The following is a 23,688-nucleotide window of genomic DNA, read 5'->3' as shown; positions in this document are numbered from 1 at the left end:
ATTTTGGCCTGATGCTTTCCAATGGGGGCTCTGGCAGCTAACGTTAGCTATAATGTATAATCAAATCTATTAAACAGTATCACCGAACTAGAGACGGTCTCTCTCCGGGCTTAGCTAACGTTAAGTATTTAAATGGGTGAGCATGAGAAGAGAGACTACATAAATTCACTTGTCACTGAGTTTATGATGTTAAATTAGTTATCTTATTCAGTAGACAACCTGTTGTTGTTCGCCATGGCTGATAAAAGTCAGTCAGACTCAGACTGACGGCGGCGGCAGTGGTGGGGAAACGTAGTGGGCGTGGTCAACCGATCACTTTGACCAATAGAAAAAGGTTAGACTCGCAAAAAAAAGACAGCAGAAAAGAGAGCAACATTTGTGGTTTTGCAATGAAAAGTGTTTGAAGTTCACAAAGAAAACTAAAGATTGTAAAAAAAATTACACGCACTGCAAATAATTTTGTTATCAATTTCTTTATTTTTGAGATTTAAGAAGACTTTTTTTGCAAACTTTTATTTTTTAATTACAAAATAATTAGTTTTACTCTCAAACACAGTATGTTTGTTTGAATAATAAAGACACAAAAATAACCCCATACACGGTAACCTAATTGTTTTCATCTAATAACTCCCTGTATTACCTTTCTTCAAAATTCTCTTTTAGAGAACATCGCATTTAGTTTGATGCAAAAAGCCACAGCTAGGCTAAATTACATAACCTGTAACTCTCCATTACGCAGTATGAGTTTCATTATACGTAAAACGAAATGGAATAAATAGTGATTATGTGCTACAGTGATGATTGACGTTGAAAAGAGCCAGTCAACGTCATGAAATTGAATACAGGAAGTAACTGTAGCCAATGAATGGCCGCGGTGGGCGGGGCGATGTGGATTCCACGCGAGGTACACGCCCATCATCAGCGCTAACAACTCATTCTACCATTGCGTGGAGCAAGGAAGGTTCTGGAAAGGTAAGACGTGACCTAAAGCAATATTAAAACACTACCTGATGGTAAATTAACAGTGCTAAGATATATATGTAATGTTTAAGTCTAACAAATGTCAAAGCAGTCGTTTGAAAAACCGCTTGTTTTCTTATCATGGCGAACCGAAGAGCTGCTTAGCCTAATAAGTATCATAGCAAGTGTGCTGCCAAATTACATTTGACAAATCTTGCTCTCTTTTTCTAATCCAGCTTCTCTCCGGAGATCGGATATCCCTCGACTGATCGGCTGCATCGCTCAGCACTTCCCAGGTCTAATCTGTCTTTACCGTTGTGTCGTGTTACATTCTTTGGATCACGACCCAACATCTCCAGGCTCTCCACTGTCAACCCTTCACTGCGTCGGTGGACGACTAGCGTTGTGTTTATGTCTTTATTTTACGAAAACGGTGAGTATCCGAACGGGCATTTGCATAAACCGATTTGTCAATATCTATTACAAGTTTGCAAATGCGTTTTGGCGAACTAAGACTTGAAAATGAGTGTTTAGGAGGCTTTTATAACTAGCTAATGGGTGTGAACTAGCTTGACGGAGGGGAACAAAATGGCGTCACAGTGCTTTTGCGCACTCCGCTGCGCGCTAACCGTGACGCACTCTGCACCACCGCGACGATCACACAACTTTACGAATTTGAGGTTTGTTAAAACAAATATACGTAAAGTTGGGCTGTGTTTTAATCATTCAGGGTATCATAAGGGCTGTCGTCGTTATTCGTCGTGTTTATTTCGATGTAAAAATAGCGGATTGGGTTGAGCTCGACCTTGGGTGCTATACTAGTGACTTGATTTCTGTAGATTACATGGATATAATTTCTAAGCGATTAATAAAACATCTTTACAATACAGTGACGTATTCTTGAACATTTCCAATTCCCTTGAAGGTTTCGGTAAATAACTCGATTGACATACTTTCAATTCGACCAAACGCTGGGCACGCGCTTAATGCAACGAGAATATAATCTTACATTTGTTTGGTATTGGAAAGCTTGTTCTGTCACGTAATTCTCGGCTCTTGAATATATTACTCACCACGTGTTCATTTGGCTTGAGTCATACTTGAACCTGCTGACGCAGTCGATGACGTGCGTAACTGGGGTCTTGATCAAGGCCTCTGCTACACGATTGTAGCCTTTTTTTATTTCACATTTCACGACCAGACGTTTGTTTGCCCTAACAGATAGCAGAGAGAATGTTAAAAATATTTGTGGAATTTTTCTTATCTTAAGTAGTTAAGTATTAGTGGCTGATACAACCATAAAAGATATTGAGAGGAACAAGTCCACCTAGCTGTCAGATATGGCTAGTTTGTCCCTTAAATTTAATGTTCTTTATGCTTTACTCCATTATACACTGTTCTGTTTGTTGTTAGGAAAGTCCAAAGTTTTGGCTTTTGTTCCTTAGTCAGACCGGGCTATTTAGCTAAACATTTAATATTTGACAACTGTAATGACTTACATCTACTTAAAGGGGCACCCTCATGTCGTTACAAACCCGTAAGACCTTCGTTCATCTTCGAGGCACAAATTAAAATATTTTAGATGAAATTCAAGAGCTTTATGATCCTCCATTGACAGCAAAGGTCCTTCCACGTTCACTGTCCTGGGCTGCGTTTCCCAAAAGCATCGTAAGCTTAAGTTGATCGTAGCTCCATTGGTTTCAATGGGTCTACGATGTACTTAAGCTTACGATGCTTTTGGGAAACGCAGCCCAGAAAGGTACCAAGAACATCGACAAACTAATCCATGTGACAATAGGTGGTTCAAACATACTTTTATGTCTTTGCGTCGTGGTACTCTCTAAAAAGGCACCAGAGAAGAATTGTTGCATAAAGTTGTTATTTTAATTTATTTTTATGGACAAAAAGTATTCTCATAGCTTTATAAAATTGTGGTTAAACCACTGATGTGATAAACCACTGAATAAATAAGCTTTGATGTATGCGTTGATGTATGGTTTGTTACGATAGGACAATATTTGGCTGAGATACAACTATTTGAAAATCTGGAATGGTGCAAAAAATCTAAATCTTGAGAAAATCGGCTTTAAAGTTGTCCAAATGAAGTTCTTAGCAATGCATATTACTACTCCATAACTAAGTTTTGATATAATTATGGTAGAAAAAATGTACAAAATATCTTAATGGAACATGATCTTTACTTAACATTCTAATGATTTTTGGCATAAAGTAAAATCAGTCATTTCGACCCATACAATGTATTTTTGCCTATTGCTACAAATATACCCGTGCTACTTAAGATTAGTTTTGTGCTCCAGGGTCACATTTTCCCTTCAACGGTATAATTTCGGTGATTGATTTAATTCATTGAATGTCCTTAGATGCGTAGATACAAAGTGGATTGGGATGAACTGTTGTATAATACAGCATGTTTCCCTTTGTTTTCAGAGCTGTTGCGCAGCTGTTGGAACGCGAGCGGGGGAAACCTAGTCCACGAGCGAGGAGTTTGCAGCCACTGTGGCAAGATCTTTTTCATGTCAGAGACCGAGCACACTTGCAGTTGTTTATGTCATCCCCTCTTCTCCAGACAGAAGATACCCAAAAAATCCCATTCAAGATCCTTTTATCTTGCTGATAGTGCCTCAGATCACTCAAAATGTCTGTCAACGTCAACCGCAATGTGTCGGACCAGTTCTACCGCTACAAGATGCCCCGTCTGATTGCCAAGGTACCCGTGAGATTTAAATGCTGTATTTTTTATTTCTGTGTACAGTAAAAATTTTAATGTTGCTGATAACAAAAGTTCCACTGTTAATTGCAGGTGGAAGGCAAAGGGAATGGAATCAAGACGGTCATTGTCAACATGGTTGATGTTGCCAAGGCACTGAATAGGCCTCCAACCTGTAAGTCTATGTTTATAATTGGTTATATCATAGCTGTTATTCTATCAGTATTGTTTTAGATTGAATGGTGATTATATTCTTCCATTTGCTGGTTCTTTAGATCCAACTAAGTATTTTGGCTGTGAGTTGGGGGCTCAGACTCAGTTTGATGCTAAGAATGACCGCTACATCGTAAACGGATCCCATGAAGCCAACAAACTGCAGGACATGCTGGATGGATTCATCCGCAAGTTTGTGCTGTGCTCCGAGTGTGACAATCCTGAGACTGACCTGGTAAGTTGACTATCTGGGTCGCTTGCTGAATAAATAATAAAGATTGTGTTTACTCTGTGTTTTCCAGTCGGTCAGGCAGTGTTTAGAGAACATTTTGAGCGGTATTTAAACTTGATTTTGTGGTGCAAGTACAAGGTCAGTTGCCATGTGATGTTTGTGGTGACAAAATAGTCATGGTTGTGAAAGCATTGGTATTCAGTGCCATTTTAATATTATTTATATACTTTTTATTTATTTTCAGTTTTCATTTTAATTGAACTTTTAGTGGCTGTCTGCTAATTATTTTTATATATTTTCTTTTCTCTTTAGCTTTATTATTTGATTTTTTTTTAGTAATTTTTGTACGTAAAACATTTTTATTTTAGTTAGTGCCAAAGCAACTCGTCTAATTTGTTATAAATTTTTCCCTTTATTTATTCATTTTATTACTTTTTTTTTTTTTCAATTTCACAAAAGCAGTTTAGTAGTTTTAATTTAACAATACCAACCACGGTTCACAATTCAGAGCACAAAGTCCGTAATGTCTGCTAAATATAGAAGCGATAAAATTATTTTATTGATCCTGTGTTTAGCTTAATTGGCACTAATTACAGTTTAATTTCTGGGTGTGAAAGCTATTTATATGTATTTTTGTGAAGATACTTTGAAGAAAAGTACTTCTGATCCATCTTATAATTCAAGTAAACACTTCATTTTGAATAAATCATTGTAATTCTCTGTAATAGCAAATTTGTCATGGTTTCATGTTTTTTTAGCTGGTATTTAAAATGCAATTCGATCCTCAATGATTTTATTAAAAGTGAAAACTTAGGTGGAACAATTCAGAAGTTGTTTCATTTTCAAAAATGTTCCTTATAGTATCTGTTGTTCAGTAAGTTTCTTTGTCTCTCAGCATGTTAACCCAAAGAAGCAGACCATTGGAAGCGCTTGCAAGGCTTGTGGTAACCGGGGAATGCTGGACACTCGCCACAAACTCTGCACATTTATCCTCAAAAACCCACCTGGTGAGTTTAGTTGTGTTCTACTATGGGCTGTTGAAATGCACTACTACTGTTATTCAGTATATTTAGGATTAGCTTTATGCCTCGTGTTTGTTGGAAATAGATTAGTGCTGGGCGATATGACGATATATATCGTGGGGACGATAGAAAAGTGTCGATCGTCCTATTTCTCTTCTATCCTTTCTAACCTAATTTTATCAATTACTAAAGAAAATATTGCATTAAATAGGCTATGACAAATGTATGATAATGTCTTGTCGCTATGCAATGCATACTCTACAGAGTATGTGAGCGGAGTGGAGCGGCAACAATTTCCCCTCCGCGCTCTGTGCATTTAATAATCGCTCCGCTCCGGGTTCACAATTTCCCGCTCCACTCCTCGCTCACTGATATCAGAAACACCGCTCCACATTCGCTCCGCGTCAAAAAATTCAGAAGTAATGTTTGAAATATAACAGTCCTGTTCATAACACATATTAAAAAAAAAAAAAATACTAAAATAAAATAACAGGAGAGTTTGAAACACTAGTGTGCAAACTTTGTTCCTACCACATGCCAAGCTAATAACATTGTCAGCATTAAAAGAGTATAACTGCTGCTTTATGCAGTGCAAAGTTTGTAATGAAAATAAAAATACATTTTCGTCAGTTATTTTACCTATGGATCGCTGCATTTCTTACAGATTTCTGCTCATTCGAAATCGGATACCATTACATTTGTTTTAATGTATTAACAGAGCGACTGCATGTGGATTGGTATTGTACCTGTTTAAATCATGCTGTCACCTAAAAATATTCAGTATCTAGAAGGGCTTCCTCTTTTTTTCTGCTTTTAAATAGCTTATAAATGCGTGCGTATTATACTTTCACTTTCAGTTTTGCGGGAATTGGCAATTCGGCGTCAATTGTTTGAATGGACGACAACGAAACTACAAAAAAAGAAAATCACCGATGTTAAACACAGAACTTTTATTAACATAACGGAAAAAAAACACAACAATGCTACAGGCTGAAAAAACTGGAAGTTGGAACCAAACAAATAACAACCATAGAACGTTTATTACGTAACCTATGTTAGAATGTTTTTGAAACGAATAAGAAAATAAAATAGAAAGATAAATAAATAAATTGCACAAGTTGAAATAAGATTAAACGAATGAACAAGAAACGAATATGAAAGAAAAACTTCCAAAATGACATTAGGCTACAAAAATGACAAGTCAGCAGTCGGGGCGCGCTTAAAGGTGCGTGTATAAATTAGTTGTGTTTCCTCCAGATGCTGCCACCTTTGTCAGGCAAAGTTTGCAGATTGCCTCATTAACGTTTTCAGGTTCCCTTTTTGCATTTGGTTTGAACCCAAAATATTCCCAAACACGTGCTTTTGCATTGCGTTTTGACACTAAATTGTCCACCATTCTCTTTCTGTAAATTCGACTCCTCTCGTTCTCCTCACGTGATAAATGAAATATGACACATTGTAGCTATGTTCAGTTGTTAATTATAGTGCATGCTCTCTTCTTAAGTAAATTATTTAGAAGTATATTTTCCATTTAATTCAAATAAATATTTAAGAAAAAAACGAATACTTAAAAAAAAATGTGGGGACAGTGTCACGGTGGAAAAGTGATGTCACCGGTGTTGCGTCTTAAAACCGGTAACACCGTCAACACCGTCTAATGTCTATTGCTGTCATCATAGCCTTTACATTCTTTCTGATTTGAGTGATCCATCTCTATCAAGCTAGCTATCAGTGATGCGCGGGTCAATGGATAAACAACCCGAACCCGACCGACGTTTTCAACTAACCCGCCCACAACTCGGACCGCAAAAATATTGTACCCGACCTGCTTCCTGATCCGCATGTTTAATTTTTGCGACTGACACCAGCGATTATATGCGGCTATGCGGTGGAGATCATTCGGCATTAATTAGGTAATTTTATCAAAAGAAATGTTCTTGATTACAAGAAAATACAGATTGTTCTTGTAATTTATTTTGTCTTTCCTTTATACAGATTTAAATAGTTTCGTTTTCAGGGATTCTCTGATGTTAAATATGATCAAGAATTATTTTATTTCGATCTACAGTGTAATAAAAGTTAAGAAAAAGATTAGCCTATAGCCTTAAATATATATAGACTACAAGCTAATTCCTTTTTTCTTAACTTTTAACTTCTTAAAAATTGTCAAGAATATTAAATCAACTTATTAGACTAGGTTAACGAATTTTCTTATACACATAACGAATGCACTTCAAAACAAAGTTTCCATATATACTGTAAATTCAAGAATCACGAATATGACAAAATAATATTTTATATATATTAATTGTATAGCTATAATAGTTTTATCAAACGAATAAAGAATTTATAGTGGCTTGGATTTATTAAGTAATGTTTAATTTCGTTCATTTCGCTGTCTGGAAATGTAAAGAAAAAATTCTGTTTTTACTTGGAATTTGTTTTTAATCCCTGGTTTTAAACAAGCATATACATGAGATAATTTATATATTATTGCTTGAATAAACTTTTAAAAATAGTGCTAGAAATTGTATAATTAAGGAAATTAAACCGACCTAGGCGTTTGAAAAGACACAGTGAAATGTGTCTAATAATTCCAAAAAGAAAGAGAAGCATTGGACATAATCAAAATATTCGAGACATTTATTAGGAATATCATTTTCCTAACAATTCAGATGCTGCATGTTTATCCAGTCTAATCGAAATGTGTGTCTCTCCCCCGACTTTCCCAAAAAAAATCCCACCCCCCTCTCAGAAAATACATAAAGCTGACATTACTGAGCTATATGCGTTTAAAAGTAGCCTATTGAAATGTTACAATGGCATTGGTCAGTTCAACGTGTTGGAAATCAGGCATTCTGTCCCGTGTCAGCATTTATTCAACAGGTAATAACGTTCAACATTCAGAAGGTAAATATTTAATAGATTTCATAGAAAATTGTGTCTAGTACTATAAGTAGTACCAAGAAGTACTTATGCATTCCCGTTACTAGTTCTTCATCTGAAAGGGCCTTCAGTGCGAGACTGCGAGTGGGAACATCATCACATGTAAGAGGTCATGTCTTAAGCCAAACACAGTTGACCAACTTGTCTGCCTCGCACTCAACCTATAAATTTGACAGAGACATTTTTTCTACTTTTACAAAGTAGCCTTTTATGTTTGCACTTTTATTCATGGCTAATGCCTTAAACAGTGTTATGTTCAACTATGATATTTACTTTTGATACTTTATTTTGGTTTGCAAACTTTGCACTTCAAGGTTGAAAAATGTTTTGTTTATTTTTTATGATTGAGTGCTTTTCTGCTCAGAAACTTGAAATGGTTGTGCACTTTAAATAAATAAAAAAAAATTGTGTATTTTGATAATACTATTTAAATAACTATGATGTGGATAAATGTGAAGGCTACTGTAGCTCTACCTCCACCACATCTGTTGTCTTTTGATACATTTATATTGCTGCACTAAAATGTATTTTTCTCATTTGTGACAGTTCAGTTAAATGTCACTTCAAAATAAAGTTGCAAAAAAAAAGTATGCAATGACATTTTTGTCAAACTTTTCAGAGAATAACTGAAAACGTACTTTAGTGTGGTATATCGTGATATATGATTTTTCCATATCGCCCAGCACTAGGATTAGTACTGTTTGCTTTTTACATTTCTGCTGTTAGTATTGCATACAAGCTTTACAACCCCCATTAATTGCAAACCTGTTTGAAATGCAGAGACTGATAGCAGTTGTGTGAAAGAAAAGAAGGAGAAAGAGAAGAAAAACAGAAAGAAGGATAAGGAGAATGGCTCAGGAAGTGGTGAGGCTGGGAACCATAATGACATAGATGCACCAGATGCTGTGGTAAGATATACCTGTGAATAACTATACATATCATTTTAATAGAATTTGTAGCTAGTATATGAAAGTGTATGTTAATGTGTAGGATGGTGAGGAAGACGACGATGACTGGGCAGAGGAAACCACAGAGGAGGCCCAGCGTCGGCGTATGGAGGAGATCAGTGATCATGCCAAGAATCTGACCCTCAGTGAAGACCTGGAGAAAACCCTGGAGGAGAGGGTCAACATGTTCTACAACTTTGTCAAAGTAAATATTTAGTTTATTCCTGTAATCTTCCACATCATTACTCCAGTCTTCAGTGTCACATGATTCTTCAGAAATCATTCTGATATGCTGATTTGCTGCTTAAGAAATATTTGTCAATGATAAAACAGAGAAACTGATAATTTATATAAAAAGCTGGATAGATGGATGAATAGAGAGCCTCAAAAGAACAGGATTTATTTGAAGTAGAAATCTTTTCAGGGTTTATACAAGGTGCTTGAAATTGACTTTGAAATTTAAGGCCTGAAAAACCCTTGCAAATAGCAATATTTCTGAGAAGGAGGGACTTGAGATGTGGTTGAATTATTAAAAAGACAATTTATCTGTGAAATAAGTGTTGATTTTTGTCAATAAGCACACATATTTTCATGCAAAATTCGTGCAATTCAAAACATGATACCTTTTTCACCTATTTTAGCTAATGTCATAAAACTAGCAAGATAAGCCAGTAGTAGTAATGACAATGGGGTGTAAACATGGCTGAAGCGTGAAAAGTGGAAAAGTTAACTAAAATCAATTGAGTTGGTTACACTGGAACCGCTCTGATTGATTCAAACTTGTGACTTTTTGATAATTAATTTCAAGCAATTCGCTAGCAAAAAATAGATGAAATTAAAAGAGCTGTTAATTTTTGAATTTCGACATCGCTTGTAATGATTTTAAGCATGTAGTGACTCCGAATCAGTCAAACCATCAAGTCGCTAAATGGTTCACTGTTTAGCAGCTTGAGTCATTTGTTTCAGACCAGGACTTCAAATCACGAAATATTTGATTTAGATCAGGACTTCAGAGAGCATGTTGCATATCATTTGATTTAGATAGGAATGGGTTTGTGAATTATGCACAAATTGAGTAATTTAAATCAAATGATTAAATTAAATGATTTGTGAAGTTGCGATCTAGGTCAAATGATTCACAATCCGTGCTCCAAGTCCTGATCTGAAATGATAATTCGCAAAACTTTTACTTTAAATCAGAACTTTTGAGCCCAGATCATGAATCATTTTATTCAGATCGGGACTTCGGTGTCGGCTCATGAATCATTTGATTTAGTTCGGGACTTTGGAGCACATGGCGAATCATTTGTTTCAGATCAGAACTTTAAGATACAAAACAAAGAAAAAAGAAAGTATACACATACAAATCTCAAGAAAATTAACCGTGGTTTTACTATAGTAAAAGTGTATTACAGTAGTCAACATTTGAAGTGGATCAAAAAAGTTAATCAAAGTTGTCCTAAGACAAAAACTGGCATTGTTTTGGTTTTAGGACAACTTTGATGAAAGGTTTTGATCCACTTCAAATGTTGACTACTGAAAACTTTGAAATACTTTAGTTTTGATACTTTGCACATGTTTTCCTTTCATTTTTGCCTTTTTTTTTTATTTTATTTTTTATTAGCATATTGTCTATTTATCTTTAGAATTTGAAAGAGAAAACCTTGTTTGATAAGTGAGATCTTTGATTTGATTGTTCTTAAGAATCAAAAAAGAAGTGCTTCAAGTCTTTTCTAATTAATTAATTTTTATTTTATTTTATAGCATCTGTACGAACCTTGTTTTTTGTCAAATTTTGTGTCTTTACTGTCACCTTTGATCAATTGAATGAAGTGCTGCTTCCGCCAAATAAAAAAAGTTCTTTATTTCTTTTCAGCAAAGGAAAGAAAGTGGAGCAATAGACTCTGCTGATAAGGAGATTCTGGCTGAAGCAGAAAGGCTGGACGTGAGAGCCATGGGGCCACTTATCTTGAGCGAGCTGCTTTTTGACGAGAACATCAGAGACCAGATCAAGAAATTCAAACGTCACTTCCTGCGGGTACGTGTTTAAAAAAAACACCAGTTTTAATTTTAAACGTGATAGGCCGGCCCACTCAGGATCTGCATGTACAGAACTATGTGAGATATTATGCAGATTTCCACACAATTGGAACACCCCCATCACTTGTGTTAATGTATTACATATTCTGGCTAATTTAATTGTGCCCTAAACTAAGTACAGCATGCTCAGCTGCATATGATACATTTAACACCCAGAAATCAGCAGATTTTGCCTCAAAATCAGTATTGAGAATATAAATAAAATTTTCCATGTGGGTGTAGTGATAGGCGAGTATTTATAGCAGGACACTGAGACCTGCTGACAAGCTATGATGCTAGTGTAAAGCCATGCTAAATATAGTCTTGACTATAAATGAGCAGCTTTGATATCTACCACTGCTTAGAGAAATAAAGTTGAAGGTGCTTTTGATTCATAAATATACATAGTTTTATATAATCACTACTGAAAGTGCCAAATCCTCCTTTTGTTATAGTTCTGCCACAATGATAAGAAAGCTCAGAAGTATCTTCTGGGAGGCTTCGAGTGTCTGGTGAAGCTTCATCAAAGTCAGCTGCTGCCACGAGTGGCCGTCATTCTCAAAGACTTCTATGATGCTGACCTACTGGAGGAGGATGTCATCCTCACTTGGGCAGAGAAGGTAAAACCCTACTCATCGTTTGGCTTAATAGAGCGTTTTATAACATCATTAAATCTTGAATAATTTACCTTTTTGTTGTGTTTTAAGGTATCCAAGAAATATGTTTCCAAGGAGCTGGCCAAGGAGATCCATGCCAAGGCAGCTCCCTTTGTCAAATGGCTGAAGGAGGCAGAAGAGGAGAGTGAGGGGAGTGAAGCAGAGGAGGAGGAAGATGATGAAAATGTTGAGGTAATTTCTTACACACTTTTTACAGTTGGAAAACTTTTGGATTAGCTCAAATTATTCATGAGATAATTGGACCAAGTCTTTTTATCCAGCTATAGCTGCTTGATTTTAATCACAGAAAGGATTAGCAGTTTCTTAGGCCTCAGCCTTTTCTTCACAGTGTACTGTAGTGTAGCTATTGTATCGACACAAGGAAGGAGAAAGAAGAAAAGTGATAAAAATATACCCTTTTTTAAATTTTGCATGCACAAACTAAATCTTAGACACCACACACAGGGTAATGTAGTAGTTAATTAGAGAAACAGCTTTATATTTTAACTGTCAGCAGGAGCCCTGGGACTGTAATTAGTGTAATTACATTAGTCTTCTCTGGGCTAGAATTAGTGACGGTTGTGCAGGCTTGTGATATTCTGATTCTTTATTGTTCTCATTCGAACTGTTCAGGTTGTGTACTCTTCCTCTGCCCGAGAGCTGAAGGTGGAGACCGTTCAGCCTGAGAAAGCAGAAGAGGAGGACGATCTTGATATCGATGCCATTTGAAGAAATGACACGTGAAACAGCAGCTGCCATCTTGGAACCAACCTTGCTTACTTCCTGTTCCTCTTGATGAAATGGATCACAGTGGCCTCCTGTTTAGCCCCAGTCTTGTTTTGTCCCACTTTCTCCTTAGTTCTGTTTGATTTACAAGAATGGTTTTAATATAGCTCTTTCATTGACTTGCTGCTGATGTATTAAGAACTTTTGAGCTTTATTGTCTTGTATTGGGCAATTTTGTTGTATTGTGAGCTTGACTTTGAATCATGGGTTTGCTTATACTGCACATCTGAATCTTTTTTTTTTTTTTTTTCTTGAAATCACAAAATAAAGGTTTTTGCTGTACATTATATTGATGATTTTGTTTTCTTAACTAAATAAAGTTGTAACTTGTATTGTAACAGAATACATGAAATAAACAGGAATGATGGTGAACTATATGAATCTGTTCATTGTGGTGGCATTACTTGATTTCATCACTCTTTATTTTGTCAAACCTAAAATAGCCACTAGATGGCACACATACACCAGAACATCTAACTGATGATTCATCTGTAAACTCTTGAGGTCTACCATTGTACAAGCCCTTCCATCTTTGATCATGACTTTTGGCATTTAACATGTCGTAAGCATATGCATATGTATGGAGAATCAATAAATGAAAATAATAGTGAGCTAAGTGAGTGGTGCATTTATCTGGCGTGATATGATGGAAATTTTATTTTGTATAATAAAGTTTAATTAAGAGAATTGTAATGCTATTTTACCATTATTTTAATATTGTGCAATAGTTGTGCTTCTCTGCAATACACCTATCATGCAACATGCAAATTTTATTATATTTATAAAACTGCAAGTACATAACTGGCACAATTTGTGTGCACTTCATCTCGCCATGCACATATCTGTAGATAACATTTGTATTAGTGCTGTCAAATTGATTAATCGCAATTAATTGCATTCAAAATAAAAGTTTGTTTACATAATATATGTGTGTACTGTATATTTATGTATATATTTAAGAAATTTAAACGATTAATTGATTAATAGCAGCCAAAATAAAAGTTTGTTTACATAATATATGTGTGTACTGTGTATATTTATATGCATATATAAATACACATACATGTATATATTTATGAAATATTAACGATTAATCACATCCATAATAAAAGTTTTTTTTACATAATATATGTGTGTTTGTGTATATTTATATGCATATATAAATACACACACATGTATATATTTATGAAATATTAACGATTAATCACATCCATAATAAAAGTTTGTTTACATATATGTGTTTACTGTGTATATTTATTTTATACACACACACACACACACACACACACACACACACACACACACACACATAGGCCTACCTGTTAATATTAAGGAAAAATATATTAGATTTATATATAAAATATTTATATATATTGTAAATCACATACAAGTATAAATTTTCTTTTTAAAGCTCCACTGAAGTGCCTTGAAACACGCAGCGTTATTCTATGTGGTGACGTGCTTTAAAGTGAAACAAAAACATATCGCCCAGCCCCGCCCACTTATTTTGAATAGCCAATAGCGTTTCATTTATATCTCTTCGGGCCAGAGCCGTTAAGATCGGTAAAGCCGCATTTGTAGCTTATGACAGCCACAGACTAATAAATTACCCCACAGATTCATTATGAAACTTATAATCATGCTGAGGCTGTGTAGTTTAATACATGCCGATTGCACATATGAGCGCATATGATCTGCTCCGTGGGGGGCGGGACAATACGGACTCTAGAGAGCATTTGATTGGACAGAACGTTTGATGAGAAACTGAAGTGCACGGTGATTCATATTGGCGGAAGTGAGAGACTGTAAGTTTTGAATGCCCATATCTTGTAAATACGAATTTTGTCGTTGTTTTGAAGCACACTAGCTTATAGATAATCTTAAGGATAATATATTCATACTAAAAGCCAAAAAACTTTAATTTTGATTTCAGGGGGACTTTAAATATATACATGTATGTGTGTGTATTTATATATACATAAATATACACAGTACACACACATATATTATGTAAACAAACTTTTATATCGTGATTAATCATTTGACAGCTCTATATTTATGTTTTATTTTACAGATATATATTACATATATGTCTTAAATATATACATGCGTGTGTAGTTATATATAGATATTAATATATATTGGATGCGATTTATCACGATTAATCGATTTGGCAGCACTAATCTGTTTGTTATTTTTGTCTGGGCTTTAGGTATTTATACATTATGTTTACTTGATTTTATACAGATTTTTATGAACCCACTGTTGTAAACTGAAGATTGAGATGGAAGAACAGCTAAATTTCAAAATACTTTACACAGTATCAATTTTATTCCTGTTGATCAATTTAATTTTAATGTTTTGTATCCGTGAATTTTTAATTTTTTTGTCCCTATCTAAATAAGACTACATGCGGGATGCAAGGCATTTAGCAAAGCCTTGTTTATATAAATAACTATATAAATAATATTATCACCACAAAAAGATATCACAAGGAAACTTTTCCTTGATATTAATATGGGAAAATGTTGTTTGTTAGGTTTGCTTTAAGCCCTGCTGAAAAAACGATAGAAACCATATCAGAATTTGTAATGGTTATATTGGTTACAATGGGAATTGTACTGGTTTACTTGTGCTCGCCTTATACGAATATGTCCCAAAAACACACTAGAGAAAACAATTTTTAATGGTTTTAATGCTTCAGAGTTGATTATATTTGTATTGGAAACCATTATAACTTCTATCATGGCCTCTACTGTTTTTTCAGCAGGGTGTTTTGTTTAGACGCACTTTTGAGTCCTGAGATTTCAACATGGCCTCCATTGAACACAAAACTGGAAGCTGGTTTCTGGAAAACGTAATAAATCTACAGTTTCCATCTCATGTGTGAGTATAATATTTTTTATTATATTTCCTAAAAGTGCACCTTTAAAAAAGCACACTGACTAGTTAATTGAAAATCTATGTCTTTATTTGACATATACCATATATGGTAAAATTGCACTTCAATTGAATAGGGTGTGTCACAGTTGTTATGGTATGACGAAGTTTTCCCCTTTTTTCCATATGAACACCTACAACTCTCTGAGGGATGCGACACTCTCCAATGAGCACAGGGATCCGTCTGTTTCCTCACTTCCTCTGTCTCTCTCAGGGCTCGGCTCGAAACTCCTGCGCTGTTGGGCAGCCATCTTGGATCTCGGCTGTTCGGGTGGAATGGAACCGTCAACAAGCGCGTCCTGCCCGCGGCCCCGACGCCTGTGATCGCCCGTTCTACCCCGCCGCTGCCGTTACCGTTACCACTGAATGTACCGGACTGAAGGATCGTTCGATGAGAAGATTGTCTTTGGGGGAGATCGCAGCGGAGGCCCCGTGAAGTGCAATTTTCTCTATTCTTACTTGAACCGGACATCCGAAATATGAAGCAGACAACGACGCCAGGGCTGAAAGTATTATGTTTTTAACAGTGCATAAGTTAGCCGGTCTCATTTGCTATTTTGGGATCTGTTAGATGGCTTGCGATCGGTAATTAAACGCACTAACGTCAGCGAGCGTCCGGAATATTTCTCCCAAACTTTTAACAAGTTTGTTATTAGCTTTAGAAGCAAATCAATGCTATTGACCAAGCGTGTAATCTGTCAAATATATATTTTCCCCTTCGTTGCACCGTAAAACCTGCTGCTTAAATCGTAATTCCGGGAAAGCAGCTTTCCATCAACACTATGTCAACAACAAGAGCCCCCCTGCCCACCGTCAACGAACGGAAGGCTGAAAATGTAAGTAGCCTATTTATGTTTTAGCATTTGGTTAATAATCAGTCATAACTGCTGTATACTGAGTACTGTATCCTGTGTTGATTTATCACTTAGGAGTGTGTTATTTTGATCTGGTCGCGTCGCAGTTTATGGCCGCGTCTCAAAACCTAGAGAGCTGCCTAACGTTATCTAGACAAAACGATGCTGCCGTTCAAGCTGCTTTTCTATCAGAATTAAGGGCACATCGTGTTTTATGTGCTGACCGTGTGCTTTAAGTGGATTAGCACTATTGTGCCAGTCTTTGGACAGATGGGGCACCAGGCTGAAGTGACGCATGGGGTCCAGGGCATCGGCAATTTGGCTGCTTTTCTGCGTGTGAGTGCAACATATGCTTGATTAGTTAAAGTCCTGCACGCTAGTGAGTGACAGTGCGTGGGTTTGCATGTTTAATGCGCCGATAGGATGCAGATATTGCGCATTGGCGTCAGTCTGTCCTATAGGTTACTGTTCATACGTCAGCAGTGAGGGAAGGTGACATGAGCACGCGCGCTAATGCAGGTCCCCCTTAAAGGTGCCTGTGAATAATGTGGTGTTAGGTTACGCTCTTTGGCTTTTCCACTGGATATGTGTCTATCTATCTATCTGTCTGTCGTTAGTTTTCAAATTCATTCTATCATTCTAACTATTGTTCCAGCTTTCTATCAGTCTGTCATTCCATCTGTCTGTCGTTCTGTATTTCTACTTTTTATATTCTGTGTTCTATTTCTATCATTTGTCTGTTTTCTGTCTTCTATCTGTTGTTGTCAGTCTGTCTTTCTATGTCTGTCTATCTATCATTCTGTCAGTTTGTTTGTCTGTCTTTCTGTCTGGCTGTAGGTCTTTCTGTCCTTCAGTCAGTTTCTCTATCTATCGTTCTACGTTCTATTGTCTGTCTGTCTGCCATTCCATCAGTGATTCTATTAGTCTGTTCTGTCTGTCTGTCTATCTATCATTCTATCTATCTGTCGTTTTGTTGTCGTTCTGTCATTCTATGTATTTATATAATTCGTTCTCTCTGGTTATCTATTGTTAATTTTTTGTTCTATCTGTCTGTCTATCATTCTATTTTTTTTGTCCTATTTGTCTATGTATCGTTCTTTCATTCATCTGTCGTTCTGTATGTCGTTCTATCGTGTCTATCTATTGTTCTTTTGTTTGTTCTGTCTCTCTGTTGTTCTATCTAGCTGTCCTATCTTTCTATATTTCTATCTATAACATCTACCTATCATTCTGTCATTTTATCTATAACATCTGTCGTTCTATCATTCATCTATCGTTCTATCGTTCTATCTATAACATTTATCGTTCTGTCTTTCTACATTTCTATCTATAACATCTATCTATTTATCTATCTATCGTTCTGTCTGTCGTTCTGTCTTTCTATTTTTCTATCTATAACATCTATCTCTCAATCGATCTATCGTTCCATCCATCCATCGTTTTATCATTCTATCGTTCCATTGTTTTATCTATCGTTTTATCATTCTATCGTTCTATAGTTCTATCATTCTATCGTTTCATTGTTCTATCTATAGTTATATCTTTCTAACTATTGTTCTATCATTCTGTCGTTCTCTCTATCATAGTCTCTATCGCTTGCTCTATCTAAATGAGTATGAATTGCTCTTTTTTTTTGTACTGAATTAAAAGAGAACATTGTGTGCTTACTGAAGTTCTTTACATATATTAAGTTGAAGACATGTGCAGATGCTTCAGTGTGTGAAAGTTATTCCGTATGTTTTTATTGACGTCTATTAACATTCATAATTCCTTATGAGAATCTCCACATTGTAATGCGCAGTTGTTGCTCACTTTTGAAAAAAGTCAAATGAGGTATCAATCACCCATCCACTCTGCCCCACCCGCCCCAAAACCTCTCTGCCTCTCTCTCTCTCTCACACACACACACACACACACACACACACACACTGGGTGTCAAAAAGACTCCAGCAGTGATGCAGCTCGTCAGTATCGGTGTTGGTGGATGGGAGTATTGATGAGTTCTTCTAACAGAAAAGACAGAGCTGTTTGGTTCAATGCCATTCAGCTTGCCAACACAAAAATGAGAGGATCGCAATCTAATATGAAGCATCGTGCAACGATAAGCGTAAGTGACCTTTAATCAAGACCGTCCTTTGTGTTGTTTTGCATTTTGTACATTTTGTATAAAACCTAACGCTGTTGGTGGATTCATATCTATTAGGCAGAGCTTTGTGGATAACGGTCAAGTCGGGGCGTCAGGGACAGTATGCAGGGTTTAGCGGGAACATTGTATAGCGCAGTGTCAGCATAGCCTTACATACAGAGGTGTTAGCACATGAGACTCACCGACTTACTAAACGTCATCCTGTTGCACTCGTGACCTCTGATTGGAACAATTCACTTAGTTTCTGTGTTGTTTGTAGCCTGCTGTATGTTGCACAAAAGTCTACTCACAAGGTTACAAGAGACCTTGAGAAATAATGAATGAAATCACAATATATGTGTTCTGCTTGACTTCTGGCAATTTTTGAAGAAATGGTGAATGCAAATGTGTATGATTGGTGATGTAATATCATTTGCGACAGTGACACAATTATAAAGATGCGTTGTAGGGGTGTTGGTGGATGTGACCGTCCTAATGGACACTCTGACTCGGTATGGGTAGAGTCAATATTAGTGATTTCTAGTGGTCTGGTCTTTACATGACTGGGCAGAAACAAAATTCCTGGAGGGCCAAATCTGGGATAAAATGAGCAAGGCTGAAATTATGATTTGGAAAGTTTTGGGTGAAATTAAGTTATCATGTCTAAATAATTTCTAATATTCAGAAACTTATACATTTTTGTTTTGTTCTCAATTTATCAGCATACAACGAATGGTCATGGCCGAGGAGAGGTGACCTCTCGATCTGTCAGGACGAGTGGTCGAAACCGGAATTCTGGCTCGGGATTGGATGATGTGCACCCTCTTATTGGGAATTACCGACTTTTAAAAACCATTGGAAAGGGCAACTTCGCCAAGGTCAAACTGGCTCGCCATATCCTCACAGGAAGCGAGGTGAGGAGTCAGGAGTGTGTTTCCTGACACACACAGTGGGCCACGGGGGTTTTCCAGATACAAACACGCTAGCTTTTCTGCTTTCCTTTTGGAATTTTTTGGAATTGCAACACTTTGTAAAACTCAGTTGAGCACTGTGATACATTTAGTATTTGGAAAAATCTCATGATTTTTTTTTTTTTTACACATGTAATTTAATTTTAAACATAGGCAATTTTAAACAAAACCAAACTTTTGAATGGTAGTGTATATAATTGACTAATATTTTAGGTTGCCAGTTTTCCTCAAATTTTGTAAAATTCCACTAATTTTTCTTTTCTTTTCAGGTGGCAATAAAAATTATTGATAAAACCCAACTAAATCCAACAAGCCTTCAAAAGGTGAGGTTCACATTTAATACTAAAATGTCACTTTGGACCACACAACCAGTCTTAAGTAGCACAGATACATTTGTAGCAATAGCCAACAATACATTGTATGGGTCAAAATGATCATATTTTCTTTTATGCCAAAAATCATTAGGATATTAAGTAAAGATCATGTTTAATGAAGATATTTTGTATATTTTCTGCCATAAATATATCATGTCTTAATTTCTGATTATTAATATGCGTTACTAAAAACTTTAAAGGTGATTTTCTCAATATTTAGATTTTTTTGCACCTTCACATTCCAGATTTTCAAATAGTTGTATCTCAGCCAAATATTGTCCCATACTAACAAACCATACATCAAAAGCAAGCTGTTAATTCAGCCTTTACATTGTGCATAAATGCTAATTTTCTGGTTTTGTGTTCCAGGGTCACAAATGTAGATGTGTTATGTGTATTGAATGTAAAAACTGTCATGATTCAGGGGTTTTTCTCTCTCAGTGCTGCTAGTGTCGTGTCATTTACATACAGGAAGTTGACGTTGTTGTTCTCTGTTTGTTCATGACTCCGAGACGTTGTTTTTGTCTGTGTGGTATTGCGTATTGGCTACTTGGTTGGTTTTGTGTTTGGCACTGTTGCAGTTCTATACTGATTCATTGGTAATGTTGGCAGTCGGCTCCGATTTTTAAACTGAATGCTGACTGCAGTGCTGATCTTCTGTGCTATGCAGAGCGTTTATCTCAGGCTTGTGTAGTAGAAATGGAACATCCTTTCAGCTGGCGTTCTCAGTCACCCATCATTATAGGAAGTCTATTCAAACAGAAGCTCCTCCAGCAGTAACCTTCACACTCTGAGCTCAAATACTGAAGTACACCAGCTGTGCTGCAATACTCTGCCCACCTACTGCAGGCAGCACCGCCACTCAAGCCGCTCTCCGCTGAGAACAGCCTGCCGCACCTGCGCATTTGCAACCTTGTGTTTATTTCTGAATGTGTACAAAGCTGTGTGGGAATTTAGAGCGAGCAAATGCTGTAATTTAGTAATGCAGTTGATGTGGCACAGACGACTTGCGTTCTATGTGTTCTCATTTGTTCACTTAAAGGGATAGTTCACCCAAAAATGAAAATTGACATTAATTACTCTAAGATTTTCATTCATCTTCAAGACGCAAATTAAGATATTTTTGATGAAATCCAAACTCTTTCTGACCCTGCATAGACAGTAATGCAACTGACACATTTAAGGCCCAGAAAGGTAGTAAGGACATCGTTAAAATAGTCCATGTGACATCAGTGGTTCAACCGTAATGTTTATTAAATCTGTTCATTACAGAAGACTTGGATTAAACCGCTCGTTTAATCCAAGTCTTCTGTAATGAACAGATTTTATTTAGACTTTTATTCATATATAAACACTAAACAGTCATAGAGCACATTTAATACGGTAAACGAAATATCAGTTGTACTTGATTGATGTGAGAGCAAACCGTTTCCGCCACTGAATACAAAATAAAAGGGGTAATTGCAACTCTTTATTTCACAATTCTGCCTTTTTTTTTCTCGCAGTTGTGAGTTTACATCTTGCAATTCTGACTTTTTCTCAGAACTGTGCAATATAAACTCACAATTGCGGCATATAAAGTCAGAATTGTGAGACATAAACTCGCAATTCTTTTTTTCTCACAATTGCAAGTTTGTATCTTGCATTTCTGACTTTTTTTTTCTTGCAGTTGTGAGTTTACATCTTGCAATTCTGACTTTTTTTTTTAATCAGAACTGTGCAATATAAACTCACAATTGCGAGTTATAAAGTCAGAATTGTGAGATATAAACATGCAATTCTTTTTTTCTCACAATTGCAAGTTTGTATCTTGCATTTCTGACTTTCTCTCACAATTGCAAGTTTATATCTTGCAATTATGACTTCTCAGAACTGTGTGATATAGACTCACAATTGTGAGTTATAAAGTCAGAATTGCTAGATATAAAGTCAGAATTGCGGGATATAAACTCAGAATTGTGAAAAATAAAGTCAGAATTGTGAGATATAAACTCGTAATTCTTTGCAGTTCTTTTTTTTCTCTCGCAATTGTATTGTGAGATTGTATCTCACAATTTTGACTTTTCTCAGTTTTGTGAGATATGAACAATTGCAAATTTATAAAGTCCATTTCTGAGGAGAAAAAAAGACTGTTCACAGAATTGCAAGTTTATATCACGCAATTCAGAATTGCGAGTTTGTATCAAAAAAGTCAGAATTGAGTGAAGTCACAATAACCTTTTTAAATTAGTTCAAACCTCAGTGGCTCTCATGCGTGAGTAAACATGACAAAAGTTTTATATATATATATACTGTATATTGTATTGCTAAATCTATATTTCCTCAGTGTTGGATTGTTCTTGTTGATTATATGCAACAGCAGTCATACAGTTGACCAGTGTAGTCTGATTCATAAACTAGTGATTCTTATGAGCCATTTCTTTTTTTAACAAACCAAAAGGACTTGTGAATGAGTGTCATGAGATATGTTTGACTCAGATTGGAGTGGCTCTCTACTTTCTCTCTTAATCGCAAGTCATTGTCAAACTTTAAATGAGCATACAAAATGTATTAAGTAAATTAAAGTCATTAAGTAAGTGGAAATAATTCCCGTTTCTAACGTCACTGTAAAGGTGTGATCACATTAGCAAAACTTGTGAGCAAAAAGCTCAATTGTCTGTTATCGGTAGTGTAGTGACGTATGAATCGCAGCTCACACAGAAGTCACTTTCAAACCAAGCAGCTTCCTGTTTATTAGTGCGGTGAATTTGATGTCCAACTGAATCTAATGCGAAATCTGAGTTAGGAAATCTTTTAGCATCACATAAAATTCCCATTCATGTGGATTTCTATTGAAATGACTAGATTTCACCCATGAAAATTTGCTGAGCAATGGTAAATATGACCGTACCTTAATTAGAGCACTATATAATCTATTATTAATTTAATATAATATAATATAATAATATAATTTTTTCCTCAAATTCCATTTAATTTTTTCCAAATCATTTTTTTTCTGTTTTAATTTGTTTTCCATTTTTTTTAATTGATTGAAGTCATGAAACTTACACAATTTAACAGCAAGTTCTTAAAAGTTTAAACATAAATAAATTAAGACCCTATGAAATAGTATTATTTTTTTTTTTTTATCAAATTCAGTTGTATTTTTTTTTACCAAATTCTGTTTTCCATTAGTTTTCTTGGTTCCATTTCAATCTTTTTTTAATAAAAATTAATAATCAAAAGGGTCATTCTACAGAAATGTGGACTTTTGATGTGGCAAGATGTCTTGAAGTATTTAAACTTGGACCACATTATTAGATTACCTTTTGACTTTATAAATACACAAATGACCACTTTTATTATTTTATATTATTTTTTCTTTAATTTTTTTTGTGCATTTATTTACCCATAATGAAGGTGACACCAATGACAATTTTCATTTAAAAAAATCAATTTTGCAAAGTGGCTGCTGCACAGTATCAAACCACGTTGTCAATCATAGTATACTCCATAAATTGAGTAGTTTAATCCATTTTTATTCTAAATTTTTATTCTATTCCCTAACAATAAAGCAGGTCCTACTAGTGAGTTTAACTAAAAGCTTCAAATGAAATCATGGGATAAATGAGAATTTCTGATTACTGAAAAGAGACAGTGAACTTATCACGGGCCTTTCTTCATATATTTGATAGTTATGAATACATTGTTGTATTTTAAATGATAGAAAAACATGCTTTTGACCTCAAAGCTTTTTTTCTATGTACATGGCTGTGGGGATGAGCAGTTTTGTGGTGCTTGGCATTCAATATAATTAATTAGATATAATAAAGTTAAAATTAGTTTTATTTTAAAATATAAAGAAATTGCATAGAA

The 23,688-nt window shown here is 35.6% G+C and overlaps 2 protein-coding genes across 11 annotated transcripts in view; both read left to right on the top strand.

Annotated features, from left to right (window-relative positions):
• Positions 1–878: 878 nt before the first annotated feature.
• On the top strand, positions 879–13,180 carry LOC141326414 (eukaryotic translation initiation factor 5-like). Its single transcript, XM_073835163.1, has 12 exons — positions 879–972; positions 1,197–1,393; positions 3,409–3,688; positions 3,782–3,863; positions 3,964–4,136; positions 5,029–5,140; positions 8,882–9,009; positions 9,092–9,253; positions 10,925–11,086; positions 11,583–11,747; positions 11,835–11,975; positions 12,417–13,180. The coding sequence occupies exons 3-12, from the start codon at positions 3,617–3,619 to the stop codon at positions 12,510–12,512; spliced, it is 1,293 nt and encodes a 430-aa protein (XP_073691264.1). The 5' UTR covers positions 879–972; positions 1,197–1,393; positions 3,409–3,616; the 3' UTR covers positions 12,513–13,180.
• A 2,535-nt stretch (positions 13,181–15,715) lies between these two features.
• The window catches only part of mark3a (MAP/microtubule affinity-regulating kinase 3a), a 48,293-nt gene continuing 40,320 nt past the window's right edge, over positions 15,716–23,688 (top strand). For 7 of the 10 annotated variants that reach the window (XM_073834188.1, XM_073834186.1, XM_073834187.1 and 4 more), the window contains exons 1-3: positions 18,323–18,470; positions 19,211–19,402; positions 19,729–19,782. In XM_073834188.1, the coding sequence (XP_073690289.1) occupies positions 18,348–18,470; positions 19,211–19,402; positions 19,729–19,782 (369 nt within the window). In that variant the 5' untranslated portion in view covers positions 18,323–18,347. Of the gene's footprint in view, positions 16,346–18,322; positions 18,471–19,210; positions 19,403–19,728; positions 19,783–23,688 lie in introns of those variants that run through there. The other 3 variants (XM_073834190.1, XM_073834189.1, XM_073834195.1) reach the window with 1 other exon arrangement.

This window comes from Garra rufa, chromosome 2 (genome assembly GCF_049309525.1).
Source record: "Garra rufa chromosome 2, GarRuf1.0, whole genome shotgun sequence".
NCBI lineage: Eukaryota > Metazoa > Chordata > Actinopteri > Cypriniformes > Cyprinidae > Garra > Garra rufa.
This window is presented reverse-complemented; position numbering and strand designations above follow the sequence as displayed.